Below are 19,525 nucleotides of genomic sequence, written 5' to 3'. Positions count from 1 at the left end.
TGTCACCATAAGGTCTTAATTTTTTTTAAATGACATTAATGTGAACTCTATTTACTACGAAAAAAAGCACACTGTACTGTATAATATTTTTCTAGTCTCGATAGCATACGAGACATCAACATCAAATTATGTTTCGTGCAGACTCCTGTTTGTATGTTAACTTGTTGGCCAAATTTTATCTGAAAATATACAATGCATTATGGAATTTAGACGAATATGTGCAATATAGTGGTTTAGGTAAATATGTACATATGTCATGGTATCTTATGTTGTACAGTATATTTCACCTACAGTGAATGACTTACTCCCATATCGATTTGTGTCCCACTTCTAGAACGTAACCCGGACACAGGCCGATGCATGGCTATATAAAGAAGCACGACTACTGATTGATCCAAATGCAGACATCAGGAAAACAAAGGAATCCTTCAGCAGTTCAGGTAACAGAGATCTAGAATTTTCTAGTATGCAAATATATGTTTATTATTCAGTAAGAAATCAAAAGAGATACAAACCATGGGTGGTTGTGGTTCAGTAAAAGTCCAAAAAATCCAGATGCCTGAAATCCAGACCACCCAAGAACCTGGACTTCTCGAAAACTCTCAAACTTTTAAAATTTGGTGGGTTTTTGTGTGTGTGCACACACCAGCACCACAGATGCAAAGAGGTCACAAAAGTGAACAAACAATTTTTTTTGTACAGCCTCTCCCTGACCTACAGCCATCCATACGACTGGAAAAACTACTGTATCATTTTTAAAACAAAAAAAATAAAAATTACGCTTGGTCATAGATCCACCAGTGCTAACGGCTATATGCATATAATAGTTACCATCAGACGATATCCCAACATTATGTACATCACAGCATCTCTCTCAGTTCTCTGGATAAAAGAATGGTGCACCAGTGGCCATCAGGAGAGCGCAGGGCAGTGGGACCAATGTGGGGACCGACTCCAAGCTGTTGGGAGAGCGCAGGGGAGTGGGATCAGTGTGGGGACTGACAGCGGGCTGTTGGGAAAGCGCAGGCCGGTGGGATCAGTGTGGTGGGGACTGACAGCGGGCTGTTGGGAGAGCACAGGGCAGTGGGATCAGTGTGGGGACTGACAGCGGGCTGTTGGGAAAGCGCAGGGCAGTGGGATCAGTGTGGGGACTGACAGCGGGCTGTTGGGAGAGCACAGGGCAGTGGAATCAGTGTGGGGACTGATAGGTTGTTGGCAGAGCAAGGAGTATGGGATCAGTGTGAGGACTGACAGCATGAGCTCTTCATACCATGCTAACTTGCATTCATTTTGAGATCCGACTAGTCGGTCAGAACTGAACTCAGACACATGTTGGGGAATGGCTGTACTTTGTATTTTATATGGAAGTTTTGTTAATAATCTATCAAAATTTACCTGTTCATCCCTTCTTTATTCTCCTTAAATTTGAATTTTAAATGTACTGCCTGAGAATCCGCAAATCCAGACTGACCCAATCCCCAAGCAGTCCAGAGTTTAAGACTTTTACTACATGACAACTCGGATCTTTCAATAATTTCAACATGACATAATGACTTGAGAAATGGGTGGCTTTACAACAAATTTAATGGGAAGGATTAAATGGACCTGCTGAAATTTCAAAAACAATGACTGTTGGGAAAGGTGCATGAAATTTAAGCAGATTTATTCTCAACTACATTTTGTTAGCAAAGTGTTCATGTAATGCACATGATGTAAAAAATAACATTTGCTTGATCTGTGGGCAGTTTTCAAAAAAACATTATGCAAGATTAGAAATGAAAAATATGACTTTCTTCAGAGCAGAGAGCGAGCTTTCTGAACAGGACAGTATGAAACTGCAAAGGGTGTTTCCAAATTAATATTCATTTTGCATCAACTTCTGACAAACACCAATAGTTACTGACAAACACCACTGATTGAGTCGTATAATGAAGATGACATTCAGAGTGGATTTGAATGGACCACTCCTCTGTTTCCCCCCCCCTCCGTTTCCCTCCCCCTCCGTTTCCCCCCCCCTCCGTTTCCCCCCCCTCCGTTTCCCCCCCCCTCCATTTCCCCCCCCTCCATTTCCCCCCCCCTCCATTTCCCCCCCCCTCCATTTCCCCCCCCCTCCATTTCCCCCCCCCTCCATTCCCCCCCCCCCTCCATTATATTTGTATATACCTCAATTCTGGATAAAATTGCACTCAAAAGATCATGATTCAACTAAACATAGACTGCATAAATAAACCAATGCAAAGAAATGAGCACATTTGAATATGATCCAATTTAATCTTTGCATTCCTTCATATTTTGTCTTCAAGAGATAGTAATAAGGAATTTGAACTCTGTGATGTCAAGAGTTGAAAAAAAAGGTGGCTTGATTAACTGAAAGAAAGCTCTTCCTTCATCAATTTACTCACACCTTGACATTGGTATTGCCCTTCAGTGTTCCCTGTTACCAATCCTTCATGACAACTTAGTGTTTATCAACAAAAATTTCTATCAGAGGCCATTTAAATTCATTCCACAGGACCACAGCAAAATACATTTCTGTTCAGTTTGGAGCCAAAACAATTCTATGAATCTGGGATACAGATGTTTTGTCTTCTCTGAAGTCTTTCCCATCAATCCAACGATAAATTTGAGTTTCTTTTTAGGGCACGGTTTACTGCTCTTCACATTAATTACAGTGCTTCCTTTAATGACCCAAAAATGTACATATTCATCAAATAACTGGAAAATTATGGGTAGCAAACGCAAAGTCATGCATCATACGTCAAAAGCTGGCTGGTTGCAGGCATTTTCTTCCATCTTGTGGAAATCCCTCTGTGGAATGGATGGGCTGAGGGAGGCTGCCAGAAGACGAGCAATATCAGACCATTTCAATGACAGCTGCCACTTCCCGGAACTGTTTGGAGAAGTTCTACAAAGATGCAGAAACAAGTTGTTGAGGATGATCCCAGCCAGAATTAGGCAGAGATTGCTGACTAATAAGCTCAGCTTTTCCAGTTACCACCAAGTCACCTTCTTGGAATCAATTTGGTCACAATTCAAGCACAAATTGAATGCAAATTGAGTTGACAAACTCTTGCAGACTAAGGCCCAAATGATGGGGCTTCCAGCAGCCTCTTCATGCCCCATTTTATTTCGCCACACCTTTTCTTTTTTTCTTTCATACCCTTTCCAATATTTACATCTTTAGCTTTCCTCACCCATTTCATTGGGCACATATGGACGGAATAATCCTCGAGATCAAACCTCACGGGTTTCACCATCTCCACTCATCACTTTTTACATTTGCAGGTTCAACATTAAGGAATAAAGTGCACAATAACATCTGACTTGAAGCTTTTTGATCTGGAGCAGCCATTCTCAACAAGTGGCTTACACCCGCCATGAGGGCCACAGCACATTCAAGGGGAAATGGCGGAGTGGAATCATAAAATATTTTTAATGCTTCTTCAGGTAGTTGGTAGGAGAAAAGTACAGCAGAAACCAACTAAACTTGGCTGCTTCACAGGGAAGGAGGCCCATAAACTTTGAGCAGAGTCCATAGCTATGCCCCCCCCCCCCCCCCACTTAGGACTCTGCTCAAAGTTTATGGGCCCCCTTCTCTGTGAAGCAGTCACACTTAGTTGGTTTCTTCTGTACTTCTCTCCTACAGACAAAGTAAAAAAAAATTCATGATTTTAATCTATGCCCCCCCCCCCCCCTGTTCAGAATGGTTTATCGATAGTATCTAAACCTTGAGCTATTTATTAAATAGCAAGAGTAGGTCAGAGATGCAGCAGGTCGAGTGTCCAGTGGCCCAGACCTCAGATATTCTCTGTGTGGTATATTCATCTTCTCTTTGTGAATGCATTGATACCTTAATATCTTCTTGTACCCCAAAGATCAGCTGGTTCCACTAATGGGCTACAGTAACTTACTACAAATGCAGCTGGGCAGCAGGAAAGGTTCAGGGAGTTGATGGATATACAAGACCAGAATAGGTCACAAGGAAATAAATAAAAGAATAGGTCTGATGGCAATTTTATGGAGAACCGTCACACAAAAGGTAGAATGACCATCTTCTATATTGCAAGAAAATCTGAAAACCACACCTCTCATTATTCTATAGGGTTTTGCTGAGCACTGTGAGGAGGTCTAGTAGAACCTTAACATTTCAGCTTCTATCAGTTGGGGAAAAGTGCGAGACACCAATCAGGACACGCCTGGCCTGTTGCTTACAGTCCCTGCTGCCTCAAGGTTCCTTGAGAGGAATGAACAAGATGACTATTTATACCCAAGGAGGTGTACTAAGTGGCAGTGTGGTCATGACTACCAATTATTGTACAATTTTCACTTGTACTTCAGATTTTTAAAAAATCTGCAAGGAATTGCTGCCTTGCCAATAGCAAGATTAACACACGTGCTAGGAACTCAGAAGGCTACAGAGGGTTGCATACATAGCCAGGTCCATCACAGGCACCAATCTCTCAACCACTGAAGACATCTATGTGAGGCGCTGCCTCATGAAGGCAGCCAACAATCATATAGGACCCCCATCACCCTGGTCACAACCTCTTCTAATTGCTACCTTCAGGCAGAAGAAACAAAAGCCTTAAAACCAGTACCTCTACATTCAAGAACAATTTCTCTCCAACAAGAAAGCTTTTTTTGGGGGGCGGGGGGAAAACGCACACACCCCTGCACGCGCACTCCTCAGATTGGTGCGTCCTCGCTCCAACCCTCTTTACTATCTTCTTCAGCATGATCCTGAAACAAGCCAATAAAGACCTCAACAATGAAGACAATGTTTACATCCTGTACCGCACTGATGGCAGTCTCTTCAATCTGAGGCGCCTGCAAGCTCACACCCACCCACCCAAACACACCCATACATACATATACATACATACATATATACATACACACACATATATACACACACACACATATATATACACACACACACATATATATACACATATATACACACACACACACATATATATATATACACATATATATATATACACATATACACATACATACACATATACACACAGACATATACACACACATATATATATACATATACACATACATACACATATACACACATAGACATATACATACATATACATATACATATTCATACATATTTACATGTGTATACACACATACATATACACACAGATACACACACACACACACACACACATATATATCTCAATACCAAACAATGATTCAATTATGTATAGATAATACAACATTATTCAATACAAGATGATACAAAAAAATTTCAATTTTCCCCCAAAAACCCTGCCCCCAAGAGGAAAAGAAAAAAAACCCACCTAGATTATATATTAATCATATTCTCTTGATACAACTATTGTATCTCAGGATTATTGATTGTGAGGAGTGGGTGATGTGGATGGGTTTTTAATTAATCCATAAATGGTTGCCAAATCTTATAAAAATTTCTTAAATTATAAGTAATTTTTTCTAATGGCCTACAGTTTAATATTTCAGTGTTCCATCTGTCCATGATTATAAAACTTTGTTTTCCACGTCATTGCTACACATTTTTTTTGCTATCACTATTGCTATATTGAATTTTTTTTAATATTTGACCAACTTCAATTTTATCTTTCTCTCTCTCTCTCTCTCCCTCTCTCATCCTGTTTTATTTTTATCTTCATAATTTGTCCTAATTTTCTTCTTAAATCATTCCAACATTTTCCCACTTTAACACAGGACCAAACTGAGTGTACAAAGCACCCGACTTCCTTATTACATCTAAAACTTTTATCAGATTTTTTGAAGTTTAATCCTTTTAATTCATAGAGTATAACACAATTGATGTAAAATAAATTATTCTGTACCATCTGATGTCTAACCTTAATTGTATTAATTACACTCTCTTCACACAATCTTGACCAAACTTCTTGAATTTGTATATTTAAATCTTTTTCCCATCTTTGTTTTGATTTATATATCCCCCCCCCCACATGGTATATTGTAATTTTATATACACATTTGCAATAAATTTCTCAAGAAATATATCTGTAATTAAATATTCAAATTGACTCTGTTCCAGCAGTCTTAAACTTGCACCTAATTTCCCCTTTTTAGATACATTTTAAGTTGATAGTATGAAAAAGATTGTATTATATGGCTTTTCAGATTTCTTTTTCATTTGTTCAAAAGTCACAAAAAAGGAACCTAAAACAATCTTTCATTCTCTGTATACCTTTACTATACCAAATATGAAAAAATATATATATTCAAAGTAAAAAGAAAATGCTGATTTTGTTTCAACAAAATCTTTGGTATTTGATCATTTTTAATTCCTCCTTCCATACAAATTCCATTTCATACCTTAAGCAAATGCTTTAATTTTGGTACTTCTGTTTTCTTTTTCAATAACTCAATTCCATTTATACAAAAAATTTGCTCTGGATTAATTTCCCCTATTTTATTCATTTCGATATGAACCCACGCTGATTTTTTCTCCAATTTCTCCAAAAAGAATCTTAATTAAGCTGCTTTGTAGTAATTTTTAATCTGTGTTTTTCGATTGGATAAAAGCATTATATAATCAATCAAAAGCTAAAAGTTATCACAAATAGGCAAATATCAAAGTCATTTTTTATTAGAGAGATCATCTAGGCAAGGATGTCCGTTATCACCATTTTTATTTGCTTTGGCCATAGAACCTTTGGCGGAAATAACTGGAAGAGACAATGGGATTAAAGGTTTTGAGATAGGCAATAAAGAACGTTAAATTAGTTTATTTGTGGACGATGTTGTAGTCTATTTAACAAAACCAGAAATATCATTGCGCAAATGAACCATAAGATTATTAGAATATGGTTTAGTGTCAGGTTATAAAGTAAATGTTGATAAGAGTGAAGTGATGCCTATGGTTGATATGGCAAAAAGAAATAATTAAATATTTTGGAATAAAAATAGATAGATTTAATAAATATAAAAAATTGAAATACATACCACTATTTTAAAAAAGGAAGATTTTAAAAAATGGAAAGATTTGCCAATAATTTTAATAGGATGGGTAAATTGTGTCAAGATGAACATTTTTCCAAGAATACAGTACATTTCAATCATTACCCATCCCTATTCCAGAGAAGGTTTTTCCAAGAGCTAAATAACTAAATAATTAGATTTATTTGGAGAGATAAAATGCCAAGAGCAGCTCTGGAAAGACCGACTTGGAAATTTGAATAAAAATGATTAAGATAGTCAAATTTTAAAAATTACAATAAGAAGGACTCTTGAACCTCCCCTTGTTAAACTCATGAACTGCTCCAACCACACAAGAGGACTGTCTGTACCTTCGTAATGCCACTATTTTCTTGTACTGTGGTAACTGTGAATATTTACTTTTATCTTTTGGATATTTATCTCCTTTTCAACCTCATGCATAATATTGTACCTTTTTAAAGAAATGTTTAGCTGCAGCAAGAATTTCAGTGCATACGTGCAGTATCTGACAATAAACTAATTATCATTACAAATATATTGTATCACCAATCCATTTCATTTTCAAAGGAGAGGGGAAAAGAATGATGCTCGTGAGTTTAAGTTCTTCACTCTACTGACCTGAAACTGTGGGACAGTCATTTCAAATGACCTCCTGATTATTTCCCCCGAGGGGTCAGCTACTTTCAGCACCATGGTCACGTACGGGTAATTCAGAGACCTGCAGCTGTCAGAACTGACAGCCATTCCCAATTTCCACTGCAAGTCCACAAGCTTGAAGCAAAAGAGAAAAACACATTTTAAAAAGGAGCATTTGCCCTAAATGCCAGGAACAAATTCAAAAGGCATTAGCTCTCACTATGAGCACAGAAACGAGCTTTACTTGGACAAGATGAACATTAATCATCCAAAGCATCAATCAGTCAGGAGTCACTCTAAAGCCACAGTTTTTATAAAGGCAACGACACGTAGTATCTCACCAAATGAGGAATGTGACCCTTGCATCAGGAAAGCAGCCACCACCCTCAGGTGACAAAGTCAATAAGCATGGAATGGGGTGGTAGAGTGATGGTGTAGGTGGGGGGAGCCCCCCCCCCCTCCCGCTGGGGGGAGCCCCCCCTCTCCCGCTGGGGGGAGCCCCCCCTCTCCCGCTGGGGGGAGCCCCCCCTCTCCCGCTGGGGGGAGCCCCCCCTCTCCCGCTGGGGGGAGCCCCCCCTCTCCCGCTGGGGGGAGCCCCCCCTCTCCCGCTGGGGGGAGCCCCCCCTCTCCCGCTGGGGGGAGCCCCCCCTCTCCCGCTGGGGGGAGCCCCCCCTCTCCCGCTGGGGGGAGCCCCCCCTCTCCCGCTGGGGGGAGCCCCCCCTCTCCCGCTGGGGGGAGCCCCCCCTCTCCCGCTGGGGGGAGCCCCCCCTCTCCCGCTGGGGGGAGCCCCCCCTCTCCCGCTGGGGGGAGCCCCCCCTCTCCCGCTGGGGGGAGCCCCCCCTCTCCCGCTGGGGGGAGCCCCCTCTCCCGCTGGGGGGAGCCTCGGAAGATGGCGCTGGAATCCAGAAGAAGACGATTGAACTACAGATGTCACAGGAACAATAGTGCATGCGCGAGGTTTGCACATGCGCACAATGGAACAAGCTGTTCCCCAATTAAAGCTGTTGTCTGCAGCATTGCTAGCCAGTCACAGCCATTGATTCAACTAGATATTGAGTCTTGACCATCTGGAAGCGATTCAAATGGACAAAAAGATGAAGTTCAAGATAAAGAGAAGGAAGAAAATGTTTATGACGAATTGGGCGGAGCAGGAGCAGATTATGAAAAAGATGAAACCCAACTGATACAAGGGATTGAAGCTATACAATTCAGATAGCCTGAACCCAGAACCCAAGGTATGGAAGATCAAGAACAAACTCTATAATTATCAACCAAATGCAGTTAATGTGCAAAGATATTGATCTGTAATTTGTATCTGTCAGAAGTGATGTTAAAGCATAATTTGAATATGTCAAGGGTGAAATGAAAAATATTAAAGAAGAAATGGCAAAATATACCAAAGCTGTTGATAAAGTTAAAACTCAAGTTCAGAAAATTAAAGATGATATTCAAGACTATTGTTCTGAAGTGGAACAACGCAAAGATAGAGTTAATAAAATGGACGATTTTGTTATGGCACGGGATGTGCAAAGGAAAGAATGCTTACAAAAGAATGGTGTATTGGAAAATCATAGAGACAGGAATAATGTGAAGATTGTTGGGTTGGTTGAAGAGTTTGAAGGCTCTAATCTGGAACAATTTTTTTTAAAATGGATTCCAGACATTCTGAGTCCTGAGAACTTCCAAAGTGTACTTGAAATGGATAGAACACATAGAAGCCATTCCCAGGACATGCGCCACATTCTGTTTTGATTAGACGTTCACGCTATCAAGATAAATGATATTAAGAGTAGCTGTACAAAATGCATGAAAATATCAAGGTCCAGTAACAGTGGCAAATAGTAAAGTATTTTTTGACATGGATTTAAGCATGTCGATAGTGAAAAGAAGAAAGGAGTTTAATCCTGCAAAATCAGTTCCGTGCAAAAAAAATTATTTTCAATATCTAGAGAAAAATCAATCATGGTTCTTTGCAAATGAAGAAGCAGCTTTGGAATTTGTGAATTCTCTTCCAAATATATAAACAGGATCAATGAATGAATGTGCAGAGTTCAGCTACTCATCAAATTTTGGCAGACCGATTTGAGACAACACAAGTTGCGGAACAGGTGTCGAAGAGGCAAGAATTGGTTGAGATGGGGGAGGGTGGGGGGCGCGGCAGGAGTCAAGTGACGAAGAGGACTTAGGACGTGGGATCCTAAAACTCTTCGGAAAATAGAAGAAAATGATTATTTAGCTAAAGTAAACAGATTAAAATACAAAGGAAGAAGATAAAAATAGTCCATTTACTTTTTAAAATGCCTTTGAAGAAAGGAATTGTTGTTGCTGGAGCTGATGAAGGAGTTGTTCCTGGATATGAGAAGAGGCCTCTGACACAGAGAAATCCCAGACCTCGAGTGACAACTGAGGCCCATTGGAGAATTGAGTTGCTGGGAGCAGCAGCGTTTTTAACCAGCCTTTTGGAAGGCGAAGATGGCGTCAGGCCAAAGAAAACAGATTCTTCAAGCAAGGTCAAAGTGTCGAGTTTGAGTGAGAGGACTGATTTCAGTGGTGAATTAGCAAGTGCTATAGAACAAGAACAGACAAGATTTGGAAAGGTTGCTTCAGTCTGTGAAGATATTACACAAATTAAATATAAAACTAGGGCTATTAAAAAAAAAGGATAAAAAGGACTAATGTTGATGATGAAAAATTTAGTCATGATGCTTTTGTGCATTTTGCTGAAGCTCATGACAAGGTTTTAATTGGAGGAGATTTTAATTTATGTTTTGATCCAATCTTGGATAAGTCACACAAGTCAGTTACTGGGACTAAAACCACGAAGAGGATTTTCAAAAGGATTTGCAGAAAAAGGCTTCTGATGAAAAAAGGAAACATTTAATAAAGAAATTTTTTTATTATAATACGATTAAAACAGAACTGAATCATTAACTGAGAGAACTAAACAAAAGTATTATGAATTGGGAGAAAGAGCTCATAAAATTTTTGCTTGACAATTGAAAACAGAACAAACTTCTAGAAAAATTAATTTAATTCTACAAGAATTCTAACAAGATTTCTTATAAACCTCAAGAAATAAATGATTTATTTGAGGATTTTTATTTTAATTTAGGAGATTAAAATCGACAATTTTTTGCCTCAAATAAATTTATCTGCTTTGAATTGTCAAGATCAAAAAGATTTAGATGCTCCATTTATGGCAAGGGAAGTTAGTGAGGGACCAGTCTCCTGGTGGGAGCATTTGCTAGGGCTGCCAGGCGAGCTTTAAACTAGTATGGTTGGGGACAGAGGTTCAAGTAAGGGAAGACAACAGAGAAAGGGTTTGTAGGCAAAGGAAAAAGGCATATTTACATAATTTGGGGGTGTAACGGCAGGAAGTAATGAATAGATGCTATAATAACAATTGTGAGAATGGTAGAGAGGATGATGGGCAGAAGGTAGGATCCGGGAGATCTCGGAGATCTGTAAAATGGCGGTGCTGGCTCGACGGGCCGAAGGGCCTACTCCAGCTCCTATTGTCTATTGACACGTGGCGTTAGTGAGACGTGGTTGAAGGAGGGTTGCGACTGGCAGTTAAATATTCCAGGATTTCGCTGCTTGAGATGTGACAAAATTGGAGGAGTAAGAGGAGGAGGTGTGGCATTACTTGTCAGGAAAGATATTACAGCAGTGCTGAGGCAAGGTAGACTGGAGGGCTCATCATGGGAGACAGTGTGGCTAGAACTAAAAAATAAGAAGAGTGAAGTTACTATTATTGGGGTATATTATAGGCCGCCAAATGGAGAGAGGGAACTAGAAGAGCAAATGTGCAAGGAAATAGCTGAGATGTGCAGTACGAATAGGGTGGGGTTGGTTGGGGATTTCAATTTTCCTAACATAGATTGGGAAATAGAGTCAGTGAGAGGCAGGATGGCTTAGAGTTTGTACAATGTGTTCAGGATTGCCTTTTGCAGCAATATGGGGAGTGCCCACTAGAGGGAGAGCAGTGTTAGATCTGTTAGGGAATGAAATAGGGCAGGTGACAGAGGTGAGCGTTGGGAAGAACTTTGGATCCAGTGATCATGGGTCCATTAGCTTTAGCTTAATTATAGAAAGGGATAGGTCGAGTCTGAAATCTAAGGTCTTCGAGTGGGGGAAGGCCAGATTTGAAGAAATGAGAAGGGATTTGCAGAGAGTTGTGTGGGCTGATCTTTTTACCGGAAAGAATGTAGAGGAAAATTGGAGGGTATTTAAAGGTGAGATTTTGAAAATATAGGATCTTTATGTTCCAGTCCGGCCGAAAGGCAAGACCAAAAGTTCAAGGGAGCCATGGTTTTCTGGAAAAATAAGGAAGTTGGTTCGGGACAAGAGGGAGACCTCTGCTAAATATAAGAAACAAAAAATTGATGAGATGTATGATCATTACTTCGATTGCAGAAAGAACCTTAAGAGGGAAATTAGAAAGGCAAAAAAAGGTATGAAGTGTCCATAGCTAATAAGGTGAAAGTGAATCCTAAGGGTTTTTACAAATAAGTGAATAGTAAAAAGAGGGTCAAGGATAGAGTAGGTCCACTGGAAAATGTGAACGGTGGACTATGTGAGGAATTGTATGAGATGGAGATATTGAACAATTTTTTCTCGTCTGTATTCACGAGGGAAAGGGATATTGGACTATGTGAGAGAAGTGAGGCAAATGACTTAGTTAAGGAAAGGATAGGGATTAGTAAAGAGAGGGTTTTGGAGCTTCTAGGGTTAATAAAGGTGGACAAGTCTCCTGGTCCTGATGGGATTTTTCCCAGGACATTAAGGGAGGTCAGGGAGCAAATAGCAGGGGCTCTGACAGTGATTTTTCAACGATCACTGGAGGATGGTGTGATGCTGCGGGATTGGAGGGTTGCAAATGTAATTCCATTGTTTAAAAAAGGCCAAGGTGCAAACCAAGTAATTATCGGCCAGTAAGTTTGACTTCGGTGGTGGCGAAAGTTATGGAGTGTATTCTTAGAGATAGTATGTACAAATATCTGGATGGACAAGGATTGATCAGGGGCACCCAGCATGGGTTTGTGAAGGGAAAGTCACGTTTGGCAAATCTTGTTGAGTTTTTTGAAGAGGTGACAAGAAAAGTGGATGAGGGCAGGGTGATTGACGTGATCTATTTGGATTTTAGTAAGGCTTTTGATAAAGTTCCGCATGCAAGGTTAGTAAGGAAGGTTCAGTCACTTGGGATTAATAGAGAGATAGTGAGATGGGTTCAGAGGTGGCTGGAAGATAGATAGCAGAGAGTCATGGTGGGCAATTGTCTGTCAGGATGGAAGCCTGTGACAAGTGAGGTGCCTCAGGGATCAGTGCTGGGTTCCCTGTTATTTATCATTTACATTAATGATTTGGATGAGGGGGTGGTTAACTGGGTAAGCAAATATGCAGACGATACGAAAATAGGGGGAGTGGTGGATAGTGAGGAAGATTTTCTTGGATTACAAGGATTTGGTTTGTTTGGAAAAGTGGGCTGAAAGATGGCAGATGGAATTTAATGTAGACAAGTGCAAGGTGCTGAATATCGGAACAAAATAACCAGAATAGGACATATGCAATTAAGGGGAGAGCATTGAGGAATGCAAAGGAACAGAGGGACCTGGGGGTTCTGGTACAGAGTTCCTTGAAGGTGGATTCCCATGTAGACAGGGTGGTTAAGAAGGCATTTTGTATGCTGGCCTTCATAAATCATAGCATAGGATAGGAGCTGGGAAGTGATGCTGCGACTGTTTAAGGTATTGGTGTGGCCAGGTTTGGAGTATTGTGTTCAGTTTGGGATTCCAAATTATAGGAAGGATATAGATAAGGTGGAGAGAGTGCAGAGAAGATTTACAAAAATGTTGCCTGGCTTACAACATCTAGAGTACAAAGAAAGATTAAGGAGACTGGGACTTTATTCATTGGAAAGTAGACAGTTGAGAGGGAATTTGATAGATGCATTTAAAATTATGAAGGGAATAGATAGACTCTTTCCCCTGAGGGCAGGGGAGTTTGGAATTAGAGGGCATAAGTTAAGGGTAAGGGGGAAAAACTTTAGGAGAAACTTTAGAGGTTGCTTCTTCACTCAGAGTAGTGGCAGAATGGAATGATATTCCAGAGGAGATAGTTGTAGTAGGGTCCCTTCGGTCATTTAAGAGAAGGTTGGATGTGTACATGGACATGAGGGGGTTTGAGGGTTATGGGCGGAGAGTGGGGGGGGGAACTAGTGGAGTTGTTCAAGAGAACCAGCACGGACTCGAAGGGCTGAGATGGCCTGTTTCTGCGCTGTGAACTGTTATATGGTTATTATCAGATTTTGGTTTTAGATGTGGTCAGGAAGTTGGTCCTTTTCTTCCCCATTCTACTTGGAAGTGTCCTCGGGTAAAAACCTTTTTGGTTTGAGGGAGGAATTGTTTTGTAGAAAATGATAGGGTTAAACTCCCCCAGGATCCGGAGGTTAACTATGTATCAAATTTAATTTTTATGAATTGCTTTAGCGGTTTCTTGGAAGTGCAAAGCCATTACTTAGAAATCAGATTTTGGTTTAGGGATGGAGAGATGGCATGCTGAACTACTTGGCTGTGTTCTACTTGAGAAGATTACTTATTATTTTCATATCAATTTTTTGGGAAAATATAGAGCCCATAGACACAATATGTTGATTTGAAAATTTGAGGGACTCTCCGAAAGCCCATCCGGCCTACACAAGGCCAAACGCATCACCAAAAAACAACTAGAGTACCTAAATGGAACAAAACCACGAGAAAGAAAATTCTACATCTTACCCAAAATACACAAGAACCCAAACACCTGGACAACACCGGGTCAGGTCCCACCAGGCAGACCCATCGTATCAGACTGCGGCAGTGAACCCTACCACGTAGCAGAATACATAGACTCCTTTCTGAATCCCCGGCACAGAAACACCCTAGTTACATTAAGGACACATACCACTTCACACAAATAGTGAACTCACTAACGGTCCCACATGGTGCCATCCTCTTCACTATGGACATTGAAAGCCTGTACATAAACATAGAAACGGATAGTGGCATACAGGCGGTCAGGAACAACTTAGAGAAATACCCAAACCCAGGCAGACTGGACGAGGCCCTAGTCCAGCTACTCCGCCTGGGACTGACCAAGAATGACTTTGAATTCAATGACAAATTCTACCTCCAAATAAAGGGGACAGCCATGGGGAAAAAGTTTGCCCCTGCCTATGCCAACATATACATGGCAGAGTGGGAGGAAACAGCATTTGAGAGGTGCCCCAAACTACCCATGCAATACTTAGATGACATTTGGGGAATGTGGACACACACAGAGGCAGAGCTGACAGAGTTCATAGATATCTTAAACAGCCATCATCCCTCTATCAGAGTAAAGGCAACCACAGACACACAGAATATTGACTTCCTAGACACCACAGTCTTTAAACAACCACTGGAGCAGGATCGACAGAAACTGGCCACCAAAGTCTACTTCAAGACTACAGACACACACACTCCTACACACGACCAGCCACCACCCAAAACACACCTTCAGAGGGATTGTCAAGTCCAGCTAACCCACTTCCACCTTATCTGCACAAGAGAGGAGGACTTTAACCAGGCCACAACCATCCTCTTCACTGCTCTGAGACAGAAAGGGTACACCAGAAGCAGACTCAGACACATCAAATCAGACTTCTTGAAGGAACTCAGGGACCCCAGGCCTCGGGATGACACGACACCCCAAACTCCCCCTCATAACAGGCTACAGCCAGACAGCCCTCAAGGTACACAGAGTGAAAACTAAATTTGAGCCATTCAAACAAAATGTAAACACCTTCAGCCAATACAAAATTGTATCAGCCTTCAAGAGCATCATAAATTTGAAAGACCTCCTGGTCAGCACAAAACTATGGGGCCTGCAACAAATCGGCCCAGATAGAACAAAGGATCACTTTTGAGCAAAAGAACCTAGTCTATGCAATCAGATGCAGGAGATGCCGCATCCTATACATAGGGGAAACGGAATAGTCTACGAACCCGCCTTAATGGCACCTGAGCAACATCAAAGCCAAGGACAAACATAGGCCAGTAAGCAGACACTTCTTGCAACATGGGGTGGAGTCACTATAAATCTTAGGCTTACAGACAGACATGAACTGGACAACTCCACAAAGAAAGATAGCAGAACAGAGGTGAATAGAACAACGAGGAATCACAAAACCAAATGGATTAAATTAAGCTTAGGCAGACAAGTTGAGGGATCAAATTAACCGAGCTTAGCCACATGTACAATAGAGCCGACTCTAAAGGGTTAAAAAACCGTATCCCAACTAACTTAAGTAATAAACAATGGTTCAGGCATAGGGACCCTTGGACACTACCCCATCCACCCCACTCTAGCCCCAGACACCAAGCACCACTTCACCCTGGCGAAGCCCTCATCCAAAGCCAGGGAACCAAACACCCCACACCAGCAATCATCAGGAAGAGGGAGATCCACAGGAGACCCCCAATGGAATCGGACCCAAGACAAACAACCAATACCCACCACAATACAAACAAATCCCCCCTCTTTTCTCCTCTCTTTTTTCTCTACATCTTTCCCCCTTTCCTCTTCTTCCTCCCCCTCCCCCTCCATCACCACCCCAATCCCTGACCCCAACCCCCCCCCACCCCATTCCAGTCTAACGGTCCACTACCCAAGTACTAAACCACTAGATAACAATGACGAGACTAAGGTGCACCCTGGGATGTGAGGCAATTGAACGAGCAGGGACGAAGATCACCTGGAAAGGGATTCACCAACTGAGCCATCCAGTGGACCCTCCAAAAATTCCCAAACCCCCCCAACTACCCAAACCCTCCCCCCTCCCCAAAAATACACCCCAAACCCAAACCCCCCCCCACCACCACAACCCCCATCAAGCTGCACCCCAACTGAATACCCCAAAACTCAAACCCTGCCAATAACACCCTCCCTACACAACCCCAAACACCTCAGGGACACCCTAACCCAGACCTCAACCTACAGGCACCAACTGCAAATACACCACAATATCCACCACATAACTCCCAACCCTGACTCCCCCACCTACCCAGGTCAAAAAAAAAACAGGCAACCCAGGACCAAGCCACCCCACTAAACCAAGGGAACATAACCAGAGTTTCCCCACCAAGCCTGAATCCCACCACACCCCAACTAACCCAGACCCCCACTCCCAAAACAAACTCCCCCGCCCACCAACCAACAGCAGAACTTCCAGACCAAGGAACAGGAGGGAGCACAAGCCCACCCTAACCCAGGACCAACCACACCTGAACCTCCCAAATGACCAAATCAAGAACCCCACACATGCCCTCATGCCCCACAGCAGACCCAGACACTGGGCAATACAGACTCCCCAGGGCAGGACACAATCACAGATCACGGGGGAACTCTCACCCAGATTTAACCTTATAATAACCACTCAAATAACCAAAAATTAATCCCACATGGGCCTTAAGTCCATTCAGCTAATTACCAGGCACTGATCAGGACAGACCCGCCCCCCCCCCCCCCCCACCCCACCCCCAGCCACTCCACCATGCCAGGACACAATCAGGAATCACAGAGGCAACCTTACCCAGACTTCACCTTATCCTAAACACCCAACAACCCAAAATCAATCCCACAAGGGCCTTAAGGCCTGACAGCAAACTCCACCAGGTACTACTTAAGGCAGGCTCCCGAGGCCAGGACACAACCAGAGAGCATAAAGGCACACTTAACCTTAACCTAAGAAACCCCCAAATAACCAAAAATTATTCTAACAGGGACACAAAGGCCTTGCAGCAAGCTACACCAGGCACTGCTTAAGGCAGACTCCCTAGCCCAGGACACAATCATAGATTACAGGGGAACTCTCATCCAGATTTAACCCAATAATAACCACCCAAATAACCAAAAATTAATCCCACATGGGGCTTAAGTCCATCCAGCTAACTCTGCCAGGCACTGATCATGGCAACCCCCCACCCCCCCCAGGACAACACACAATGAGGGATCATTACCCAGCCTCAACCCCATTCAAAAACAACCCAAATGGAAGCCCCACAACAATGCCAATCCCAACAACAGACTCCCTGGGCCAACACACATGACAAATTACAGGGACGCCCTAACACAGACTCAACCTTACCAAGAAACACCCCCAATAACCCTAACCCTAACACCACACAAACTGTAAAACCCCACAGTGGACCCAGCCAGTTAATGAATGATACAGAAACCCACCAGTGAAGAAACGAGGCCAGCAGAGGCTAGAAACAGACACAGTGTAATGAAAACATGGGCCAGGACAAAGTGGCAGTTCAGGGTGACACAGAACCCCAGAGAGGGGAAACAAGTGAACATAAGACGGATGATTATCCCGCTGATATACTGTATGCATTGCAATTACTCCCACAGATTGTACACAGAGCTATTTTATTACTTTAAGCCATTAATGTCCAGCATTTCCCATAGTCAAATGATCAACCAGGCTGGGTTTCAGTTCAAAGAACCTTCTCTTGACTGGGCAGAGTGTTCTCAGCAGCAGTGTAAAGTGGAGTTAATATATCAGCTAATTGATCATCACAAATAACTGAAGAATAATTTGCCTTGGACTTTGTCAGGAAATGCAAAAACAAACCATGCACCCACATATCAGAAGGAACAAGATAGGACAAGACATGGAGGCCGACTTAAACAAGTCTCTTGCTCACACGAGATTAAAGAAGCCAGGCAAAGTAGTGACCATCTCACCTCTCCCACTGTTAGCATGTGTTTGGCGTCTTCTGTGGTCCCAATGAGTTTGCCCTGTTCATTCCACACATGACGGATAACCTGAAGCGCTTGCTTAGACCACTTACTGCTGCTATTTGCTAGCTTTATAACTAGTTCTTCAGCTGATATGCCACTCTGGGCAGCTGCCTTACTAAGGGAAGGAAGCAGGAAAATTGTCAGAAATACAATAATAAAATCAGACTCCACTGATCAACTTACATAAATGTTCACCTCCTCATTGCTGGCCCGTCTCTCATTGTAGTACTCTCTGCATGGAAAGGGTGGTGAGAATCCTTGCTCTCATCTTACAGAACACATGAATTATCAAATCTTTTGAAGCCTCACTGAAATTTTTGTTTTGGGAATGTTATAAATTAGGAAGATGTTGGCAGAATATTCTTCATTCTTTGTCAATGTTTTTTAAGATTAAATTATATCCATGCCCCATTTGTCTTTTTCCCCCCCGCGTGAACCGGATAAACATTTATCAGTACCTCAAGTTTTAGCTTTTAGCACATTGCTAGCCAGATGAATAGTTGTAATGAAATGTAAAGATGAACTTTCACTGACTTGTGCACAGTGGTTACATGATGTAATTACATATTTAGTTTAGAGAAAATTAGGTATAATATTAAAGATAAAAAGGTATTATGATGCAATGGGTTAATTAAAAAATATGCTTATGAAAGGCATTAGAATTGGGTTGGTTGTTAAGTTGCATGCATTTCACAGACAGAACAATGCCTTGCAAAGTCTAAGGGCAGGTGCAAACAGAAGATTCTGAGCTTTACCAACATGTGCAAGCACACCCCAGAAACTGAAACATTTGCAGAGAGTTGGGGCTACACGCGTTTTGTAAAGCCTGGAAATTGCAGCATTTGCAAACTGAAACAAAAAAATAACAGTGTTTGGAACATCAGGAGGGGAGGGTCAGAGAATAAGAGAGGAGTCAGCAGGAGGCAGTCTGAGAAAGTCTGGACAGAAGAGGAGTTTGCTGAAAAGGCTTCCTTTTTCAAGACTGGACAGAGCTCTGATATGGTAGCCTGAGTGTACTCTCTGTGGTAATCAGGAGTGGCGGATCATCTTCCCAGTGTGGTGAAGAGGAGAAGAACTCTGAGAAGATCCT

General features: G+C 42.0%; 1 protein-coding gene across 4 annotated transcripts in view; it reads right to left on the bottom strand.

Annotated features, from left to right (window-relative positions):
• Positions 1-19,525, bottom strand: part of commd6 (COMM domain containing 6) — a 53,073-nt gene that overhangs the window by 5,763 nt on the left and 27,785 nt on the right. For 2 of the 4 annotated variants that reach the window (XM_069890550.1, XM_069890553.1), the window contains 2 exons: positions 18,379-18,550; positions 7,591-7,743 (listed from right to left, as the gene is read on the bottom strand). In XM_069890550.1, coding sequence (XP_069746651.1) covers positions 7,591-7,743; positions 18,379-18,550 — 325 coding nt within the window. Of the gene's footprint in view, positions 1-2,247; positions 2,906-6,601; positions 6,702-7,590; positions 7,744-18,378; positions 18,551-19,525 lie in introns of those variants that run through there. The other 2 variants (XM_069890552.1, XM_069890551.1) reach the window with 2 other exon arrangements.

Source organism: Narcine bancroftii, chromosome 7 (assembly GCF_036971445.1).
Source record: "Narcine bancroftii isolate sNarBan1 chromosome 7, sNarBan1.hap1, whole genome shotgun sequence".
Taxonomy (NCBI): domain Eukaryota; kingdom Metazoa; phylum Chordata; class Chondrichthyes; order Torpediniformes; family Narcinidae; genus Narcine; species Narcine bancroftii.
The sequence above is the reverse complement of the archived record's forward strand: the minus strand, read 5'-3'. Positions and strand labels throughout refer to the sequence as shown.